General features: G+C 36.0%; 1 protein-coding gene across 1 annotated transcript; it reads right to left on the bottom strand.

The window, feature by feature from the left end:
• Positions 1-5,363: 5,363 nt before the first annotated feature.
• slc46a3 (solute carrier family 46 member 3) lies at positions 5,364-9,995 on the bottom strand. Its single transcript, XM_020923060.2, has 6 exons — positions 9,868-9,995; positions 9,158-9,356; positions 8,061-8,943; positions 7,807-7,890; positions 7,337-7,493; positions 5,364-6,867 (listed from the first exon to the last, which is right to left on the bottom strand). Exons 2-6 carry the CDS (start codon positions 9,347-9,349, stop codon positions 6,759-6,761), a joined length of 1,425 nt encoding a protein of 474 aa, XP_020778719.1. The 5' UTR covers positions 9,350-9,356; positions 9,868-9,995; the 3' UTR covers positions 5,364-6,758.
• Positions 9,996-10,036: the final 41 nt, after the last annotated feature.

Here is a 10,036-nt window from a genome sequence, read left to right as displayed (position 1 = left end):
TCAAGAAATGACAATCCCACATCTATCATGCATAATATACAGACAGATGTTTGATGAGCTCCAGTAGAGCCAAACCTTAAGCCCTAACAGCTGGCAGAGTCGACCTTTCTTCAGATAAGGCCAGAACAGCCCCAGGGACCATCCTCTCCTCCTTCAGAATGCACACTCGTCTCTCCTAATATCACCAGCAGAGAGCTACACACTCCAGCTTATGTGCAATGGGCCAAAACCAAGAAAACTGTACTGGTGTGTTTGGCTCAGGGACTGCTCATTTTGGAAAGGAAAGGACTTTGGGAATACTCAGACAATAAATACACGTAAAATGTTTTTATCAAGACACAAAATAAACTAATATCCTGTGCTACTACTCCTGTGTGGTGCAGACTTCCTCTTCTCTGTTTGGATTGATGCATTGAGAGACAAAATACAGACTACAGTCTAAATCAGATGCTTTTCCAAACACAAAACGAATAATGTAATAACTGATTTTCTAGTTCTTTAATGAGTTGGACAAAATCAGGATATTAAAACAGGATATTAAAGAATTAAATATATCCTTTTTATCATTTATTAACTAGTTTATTTTTTATCTTTTTAAATTAGCTAATGCAAAACTAATGAAAATAGTACATACTAAAACTAATTAGTGGCCAGCATGTACAGAGCGAGTTCACTGTAAAGACCAGGGGCATAAGGCAAGCCAAATATAAACATGATAAATAAAGATGTAATCAGCGTTCACTTTTAACCTTGTGTAATATAGTAACTCAGGAGTCACACGACGCTATTACTGCAAGACTAAACAAGATTTTTACAGAATTTTTAATAAGGGCACTTTGGTTTCCTCGTCAACCAAAACAAGTATAACAGGTAAAATCCTCCAGCTAATCAAGCACTGATCAAGCCAAGGGTCCAAGGCCGCTACACTTCTGTACTCACTGCTCCTGACAAGTTGACCCAGAGGCAGGTTGGGTCAAATGCAGAGGGCAAATATCCAGGGACAATAAAAAGTACCTTAAGCTTATCTCATTGCAGAGATTCTGAACTCTTCAATCTCTGTCGATGGACATATAGCGCTGTCAACACACATCATAAAACCAGTTCAAATATATAAAAACATAATTCATAATATAGTGTGAAAGAAAATATAATGAAAGCAACCTAAATATTGAATGAATGCATCAGATCCTAGACTTTCCTCAGCATCTTATTAATGTGAAGCAGTGAAGCAGAACCACACAGTATTGATTGAACACAGTGACCTTTTATTTGCCACTGTGTTATCCATGTGGGGGTTGTCACTATAAGACCCCCAAGATCATTTTCTCCTACTAGCTATCAGGTCTTCCTTTTATGGTGTGGATAATGACGTATTATGGGGACAATAATGGATAGATGCACTTCATCTTATTTAATTCTTATTTAACATGCAAGAAAACAATGGAAGAATTTAATAACAGCTTCAGAACACCATGAGCAGTAAATATAAGACAATAATTTCAGTCTAGACACAAGAGAGCAGTAAAGAGCCATGGCATGCTCACTCCATTCTAAGGGCTACAGAATTTAGGAATGTCTGGGCATATATTTTTTGTATTTTATAACCATATTATACTTTATGTCATCTGTACATTTACAAGTCCCAATGCATTATAGGTCTATAGTGGTTCTAAATCTATGGTACTGGAGTATGAGGTACAAGAGGGTATGTGAGGAGAGTTTTGGAAAAAAAAATAAAAAACTTGCCAATTTTGTCTTCAAGTCTTTTGCATTTAAGAAGTTTGATTATTTTAATCTCCCGAGCCATAAGTTTTAAATGTGATGCTTTATAATTACAAATATTCTAATATATAATGTTTTCAGAGTCAGACATTTTCCTCAAGTGTATTGGAGGAAAATGAGACTCTTGACACACGACAACAAGAGTTTAGGACTCACTGCTTACATTTTTATCTTAACAGCATGAAGTTCCCGTGATATATATTTTCTACAATGTACAGACAGTGGTGTGGAGATGTCAGTATTCAAAGTGGAGGCCTATGGGGTAAGAGGACTTCCAAAACCACATAAGAGGTCAGAGTGGGAGCAGGAGATGGAGACAGTAAAGAGGGGCTCCTGTGGTTTAGGCGTGTGCCAATAACAGCAGTCTCAGATCTATATTTAAAACAGATCATAAAAGGCTACTTGATTTTCTTAAGAGAAGTGGTGGAGCAAAGGAGAAGGGTTGCGGTCAAATAGTAGGACACAAACTCAGCAGAATATAGAAATTCTAAAAAGGTGATTGTCAACTCAAAAGGAAAGCAGCCCAAATTTGTATTAAAAGAGGTATATCCAAAACAACAAGCCCATTAAATTGACCAAATATGTTTCTCAGTGATCAGAATAAATAACAAAATTCATAGACTAGGAACTTGCTTCGGACATATGGTGCAAAATAAAACAAAGACCTAATTATATAAACTGTTGATAAAATAAAAATAAGGAGAGGGTATGCATTAAAGTGATAGAAAAATACAAAACAAATACAACTAAAATCCGTAATTGTTGTTGTTTAAAGTATATAAGTGTGATCTTGTATTATACATATTTCATTTACTTATTTAATTCCATCAAAACAGAATTTGTAATAATAAACAATACTAATTAATAAGATCTAAAAGTCAAACAAGCCAACCGACCTCCACATAGCCTATTTGTACCGTCAAACTAGCCTATATACAGCACATAATTTACTCATTTAAGATTCCCAAAATCTGCATGGGATTGGTGTACACAGAGACACAACCCGTTGCTATTTCTTCCAAAATATGAGGAAAGCTAACTGCAAATAGTCTTTGGATGCCAGTTAAAAATACAACAAGGAAGGAAATGGGAAGAGAAAAGCTATAATTTTAAGAGTGCCATTCCCGGTGTCTGGCCACATGTCACAAAGAGGATGCCAGTGCACACAGGAGTGAGTCCCAGATGTGGATCAGTAAATCGCAGCACAGTAAGCATCCAGGGGGAAATCCAGGGTTAGTCGAAGCATTTTTCACTTAAATCAGTGTTCTCAGTATCAGATTATTAAATAGTTAAAATTTAAAGTCCTATAGTACATAACATTGACTCTTGAGAGCTTTAAGCCATGTTTGAATGTTGTTATCTCATCAAAAACATACATCAAGTTGTGTTTTGTATTTTTTTTTTTAATCTTTTATTATTAGTATTTCTGCATTCCCACAGCTGAAAAGGCTCTGTTCCACCTCATGCCATGTAGTGGTAGTTCTCAAGCTAACGGCTACCTTTTACCTTTTGTTCAGTAGAGATTGTCAGTTCCAGACTATAAGTATCCAAATGATTCAAGTGAAGGTGTATGGAGTTTAAAAACACAGTGGAGCACTTCCTGTATCACATGATATCACAAGGCAGGAAAGACTGTTTTCTATCTGAGTGAAGAACTCATCCTAAATATGCAGGATTTGTATGGTAAGGTATGTTTTTGATGGAAAACAACATGGTATCATAGATCAGAAAATGTTATAATATGGGCAAAAAAAGTAATTTGCATATTGATTTGTTGCACTATTCAGATCTAGTGTTAACTTCATTTTTCCATACATAAATAACACCAATAAATACTGATGTAAGATAGAAATGGGTCCCAACTCAATGCTTTTCAAAGCACTTCTTTAAATGATATATGCTATTCCAGTTAACTCAAGTTCTACTTCTGTTTCTGGTCAGCCAACTCACACTACAGGAAACCCTCAACACAGTGGAAAAAATCATCTTGTATCGATCATCTGTATCCAGACTTGGGAGCGCCTCTGCCTCTGTCACGCAAACCACCTCAAATAGTTTTCAATTCATTATCATCTCCCGGGTTGCAGATAGAGGGGTCTGTTAGCAACTTAGAGCAACATAAAATGGGGTTTATTTGTGATGTGGTTGGCAGCAGATGATAGCACTGTTGATTCAGCTAAACCCAAACCCTATTGCTTGACTCCAATATACACCAGTCCATCTCCCCTGTAATCCTTCAGAGCATAGGGAAAACCTGCGTCACTCTCACCACACCTCATAATGACGGGCTGAAAATGTGACCATAACCTCACAGCTTTGCACCTAAATGATAACCTCACCTTAAAATCAGGCTGCAGTGAGGTGGAAATAAAATATACTAAGTGCACATTGTGAAAATACATTTGAAGTTTGGTGTTTGAAAAACTCTATCAGTATCAGATCCCATTATCCTTAAGAGTGCTGCATAAATTTCATAGTTGTTCCCAGGAGTCCCAGTTGAATTGTATAGTATGTGGTTATGTGGTACGTGTTGGGCAGTAACTAGTTACAAAGGGAATACTGTAATCAGATTACTTTTAGTAATGTAGTAATTTAGTTACAATTCTGAAAAACAACTAGCAATTGTTAAGGTAATTGTTAGTTTGTATAAAAATACTTAAATGTACCTCTTTTGCTGAATAAAAGACAATGTTTTAACAGTGAGCTTCGTAGTTCATAAAGCAGCTTCACATGGGTAGTCTAGTATGTACTTAAGTACTTTAGAGTTGTTGACACATTTTTAGTTACTGAATTGTTGGACAGTTGGAGCAACATGTGACCAAGCAGGATTTTGTCTGACTAAGCAAGTCATGTATCCTGTATGTTAAGTACATGGCATCCTGTATGTTATGTACATGACACATGACAATACCAGTTCACATTTTGCATTTAGCAATATGTTGTTTTCAGACTCTAGAATAATTTCTACTCTTGAATATTCTTGCTTTGATTGTATATAGAAGGGATGATGAAAACCTTACAGCTTTGCACTTAAATGATAAACTCACTGTAAAATCTAACTGCAGAGAAGTGGAAATGAAATATACTAAGTGTACATTATGAAAAAACATTAGACGGTTTGTGTGTGAGTTAGGCCAACTGTTTACATTTCCAGTGAACAGCATGTATCTGACCCCACTATTCTTTAGATTTCTGTATAGATTTCGTTGTTCTGGGTGTTCCAGTAACTTATAGTAACCAGTAAAAAATTTATCTAAATGTTATTACAGTCAAAACTGACTTCTGAACCTACTATGTACATATATTAGTATATTAGTATGCAACTACAGTGACTGTAGACTAGTCATCTCATTCATCTATTACACAGTTAGCATTCCGTTTCTCCATCTAACCCATTGCGGACCATGCAATCTGGTTTAAGCGTGAATGTTCCACGGATGACGATTTATCATCCACATGACACTAGGTGTTGCACGTGTCCAAATGGTCTGTGAGGAAATGATCTACAAACTCAAAGACAGAAGTAAGGAAGGGAATAAAACAGTGAAAATACTTTGGACGTGAACAACAAAGAAAAGTCATTGTGTAAACTTGTGGTATCTTATTTTATTTTACAGAAATATGACCAACATTCAGTGTTCATGGACAAACAAACGGCAACTCCAGTTAATATCAAAAGTGCTGTAGTAAATATTACACTGACTCTTTTACCTATTGCCTACAGGAGGATTGGTCACGCAGTTGCCAGAGGCGAATGTTTGAAGCGTGAGTGACATCTAGTGGCCAACGCATATAACGTTCTACTAAGGCACTAAAATCTTGGTAAGTAAGAATTGATTATTTATTAAAAAGGCATATTCCCTTGTGTATCCTCCTCAAATGATGCAGTGTGGTTAAAATCTAAATTCACATTTAGTTTGATTCCTAAACTAGCATGAAAATATCCCTTTATTTAATTTTTTTCTAATACATTTACAGTTTCTACCACTGATTTACCAAATGTCTACCAAATGTAATAAGTAAACAATAAGTAAACAAAGGTACTTTGGTAAAAGTCAGACTTTGCACAGGGAATAAGTGCATGATTGTTTTCGACATTTTCACTTTGAATTCTATGTAACTTAAATGTTTTCCCACATATTAATATGCAAACACAAAATTTTAAGGTAGAAAATTAATCAAAACAAAAAAACAATCACTCTATTAGTCACACAAATTCTGCAGAGGCTATGGTGGCACAGGCAATCCTAATTTCAATACGCACACACACACACACACACACACACACACATACATACATACACACATACACACATACATACATACACACACACATATATATATATATATATATATATATATATATATATATATATATATATATATAATATATTATATAAGAAAAACAAGCTGGAAAATAAGTTGGTATAACAAATCATACTTTTTGTTTGTTGCACTATTGTTGTACAGTTCAGAAAAGGGATTTTGATTAAATAGTCTAAATTGTGTATGATGAAAATTAAGATTGCCTATGCAACAACAGCCTCTACAGAAACTGTGGGAAACGAGATAAAAAATGTGCCTGTAAATGAGGTTCAAGACTCGCACTAAATGCGAATAGACTGTAAAATTAAACAAAACAACTGCAGACATATTACTTTATATGCTTATGAAATATTTTAGTCTTATTGTATAATATATTGCATATATTTGATTTTGCATCTTTAAAAACAGTACTTATTTCTTAGTACTTGTTTTATACAACTCCCACCTTTACCTCTTTTTCAGACTTTTTATCATATTTCCCTTAAGGATAAAAAAAAACAAAAAAAACTTGTGTTATTGTTTTTTTTTTTTAAAGAAAGTAATTAGCAAAATAATAATAATACAAAAAAGCTTCATATATGGGAGGTAGGTCGGTGAACATTTCTTTGACCACAGTATAGTGCACGAGAAAAATGAAAGAGAACCTTTTCTTAGTTTATGGCCTCTCTGTTGTCATTCTGGTCCTGGAAAAGACCCTGTTCATCTATGGGAACCTCTTTGTCCTTTGAGCTGAAATCCACTCTCATCACAATCAAAATTCTGAAAAACAAAAATTTGAATATTTAATGTACTACTTTTGCTGGATAACCTCACTCTTTTATTATAAGTTCATAAAACAGATTCCACATGGGTAGTCTAGTATGTACTAAAGCACTTCAGAGTACTAGAAAAGTTGCTGACACATTTTCAGTTACTGAATTGGAACAACATGTTAACAATTGGAACAACATGTGATTGAGCAGGATTTTGTCTGACTAAGCAGGACAGGTATCCTGTATGTTATGTAAATGATCAGTATTATGTTCACTTTAAGAAATATGTTGTTTTCAGACTCTAGAATAATTTCCCACTTTTGAGTGTTCTTATTTTGACTGTATGGCATTAATAAGGTACAATGCTAGATCTGATCACCTACATTAGTATGAAGGTTGATTATACACCTATACATGTACAGGATTTTACAAAGTTGTGATGCCATATGAAATCCTGCATATGGCTTATTACTTACCCAATCAATATAGAAGGGATGATGCAGAGTCCTGCAGAGAGCAAGAAGATCAATCCAGAATACCAACCAACTGTGGCAGCATAAATACTGTTAAAAGCTGCTATTGACAGAGTGTTAGTTATACTCTCCGAGCATGATATACAGGCAAACAAAGCTCCTGAAAGAAATACAAAAACAGATCAGCAACACTGAGGGTATACTAAAAATAGACAACTTTTGATAGACAACTTTCACTTCAATATTTCTGATAAGAGAATGAGAAAGTACACAAAAACAGCTGAAAAAGGCAGATTGTACTGGACTCTGACTCTGCAAACATAAAACATAGTCTTATGGAGGACTATATGTGTTATACTCCTGTGGAGTCTAAAGTCCAGATGGTGGAAATGAGCAATTTTACTTTGTAAGATAGATCAGTGTATTTATGTGCATTGTCCCTGATAAATAAACAAAAAACTAATTGCACTTACCCTGCTCAGCCTTTGAGACGATCTTCGACATCATGGAGCGCAGGACGGGAAAAGGCATAGCAGCCAGGAGCATGGGTATTCTTACTACACAAAGAAAACCAAAACACGTTTTTAACAGTACTGTTCAGTAAATTATTGCTTATTGTGGACAAAGATTATATTAAAATGAAAAGAATACATTGTACTGATTACTAAATGATCTGAAAGTTACACAAATGTAATTGTTCACTAGAATATTGTGTGGTTTTTTTTACCTAAAAACATCATTTCAGTTGTCTTAGTGAAGGACACCATGATCATGCCTAAGATGAAGGACAGAAAGCCCACCATGACGATGATGGTCTGAGGCACCTTGCAGTAAGAAAAGGCCATGACTCCAAAGAAACTGGTTAGAAACACCGTTGTGCTGAGTGCGGAGCCGTATCCAATCATAATGCTCGTCCAACAAAGTGGTTCATTTAGCTCATACAGAGTAATAAGGGATACTCCTCCAATATCCGCAAAGGCAAAAATTATGAAAGCAACTAAAAGCATGATCAGTATAGTTCTGAACCTACAGTCCCCACTAGCAAACACATGATAAATGCTATAAAACATTTGTTTGATAGCCGACACCTGTGGAGGTGTATCCAATCTAGAGGCATCAGGTGGGGCCTTCTTTACGGTTTCTTCAAGTACAAAAATGACATACAACAACAATAAAAGCAGTCCAACAAGAGAGGTTATAAATGGCCAATTGAATCCTGCTGCTTTGAGGAAGTAACCAGTCGACAAGGATGCCACCCCAGCCAGAACACCGAGAATCATATCAACACCAGCCAAACGTATGGTCTTCTGGTGCTCATTTTTGCTTATATCAGCGACGTAGGCAAAGCAACCTCCTAGAAATGTCCCAAAACCACCAAACAATGAGCTTACAACTGAGCAGACAATCGTCAAGTATATGTTTAGTTCAAAGTAGGAAATTGCCAGCAGGCCGCTTATGTACAGCAGAGTTCCAATCACAGGCATTATAATGGCAATCTTGCGTCCTCCTCTGTCACTGTAAGCCACAAGTAGGATGGTGACAATAAAGCTGGGAATAGCAGAGAATAATTCGGAGTAAAGGGACAAGAGGGATGCCTGCTTCTGAACCTCCTGTAAGAAACACAAAAAAATTATGCTTTAGTGAATACACGGAGTTGAAGAAAAAAGGAGAACTGCTGCTTTCGATGTTTTGCATCAGCAGGTGTTTTATGGTTGTTGGGGATTGGTAAATAAAAATAGCCTTTCCACTTAATTGGGTACATTTTCACTTTTATTTAATTTTATTTTTTTCTGTGTTCTGTATAACAGGTTTTGTTTCACTTGCCTCGTGATGGTTTGTCTCATTGCTGCTGGAGTTTTTTACACATCTAGTAACATTGTCAAACTCAGGGTAAGTTGTGTTGGTTATATCCTCCCAGAGCCGGCGATACACAAACTGCTGCATCAAAGGGAAGATGAGAAAAGCAGAGAAGGAGTAAAGCCCAACAGCAGGCTCCACAAGATAGACTCCCTTCATCTTGTCACTGCACAAACAAAATACATATACACATACACATGATACATGGTAAATGTATATTTTAAAAAGTAGACCCCAATTGTATGCACTTTATAGCACACCTGACAAACAAAGGCAGTTTCCAGTGCTGCACATATTAAACACACACACAAACACACCCAAAAACCTAACTCTAGAAAAGAGAGCTACTGTGAAAACCTGTATGTTACCTAATTGTGATCACACGTCATGTCAATTGTTGTGAGCAATGACAGTGTCAATTTTCATGTCAACCCTCAAGGCCTGGTTATGTCAAATTTTATACATTAAACAAACGTATACCATTTTATGTATTGCCAGTGTTTACTCTTAGTCATTACCAATTCAATAGCTTTATGTTTATGTTTCTCTGTTGATTTTATTCTCTCTCCGTTTACAACAACTACGTACAGTAATGAGCTGCAATGGTAAACAAAGGAATACAATAGAAAGACTAAAACACACATTATTCCAAAGTCAAAGCAAAATGCATCACCTACCCTTTATATGACGCCTGTTATCTAAACTGCACTCCAGCTGGCTCCAACATGAAAACATAGCTCAGTGCTTTCTGTCTTATCAAACTATCCAGCCTTTCACAAATGCTCCGCCTCCCGCAAAACGCAATTGGCCGCAGCCCTCTTTAAACTCTACGATTATTGGTGGAAT

The sequence above is a fragment of the Boleophthalmus pectinirostris genome, unplaced genomic scaffold (genome assembly GCF_026225935.1).
Source record: "Boleophthalmus pectinirostris isolate CB_2022bp ecotype Guang Dong unplaced genomic scaffold, ASM2622593v1 HiC_scaffold_12, whole genome shotgun sequence".
Lineage (NCBI taxonomy): Eukaryota > Metazoa > Chordata > Actinopteri > Gobiiformes > Gobiidae > Boleophthalmus > Boleophthalmus pectinirostris.
The sequence above is the reverse complement of the archived record's forward strand: the minus strand, read 5'-3'. Positions and strand labels throughout refer to the sequence as shown.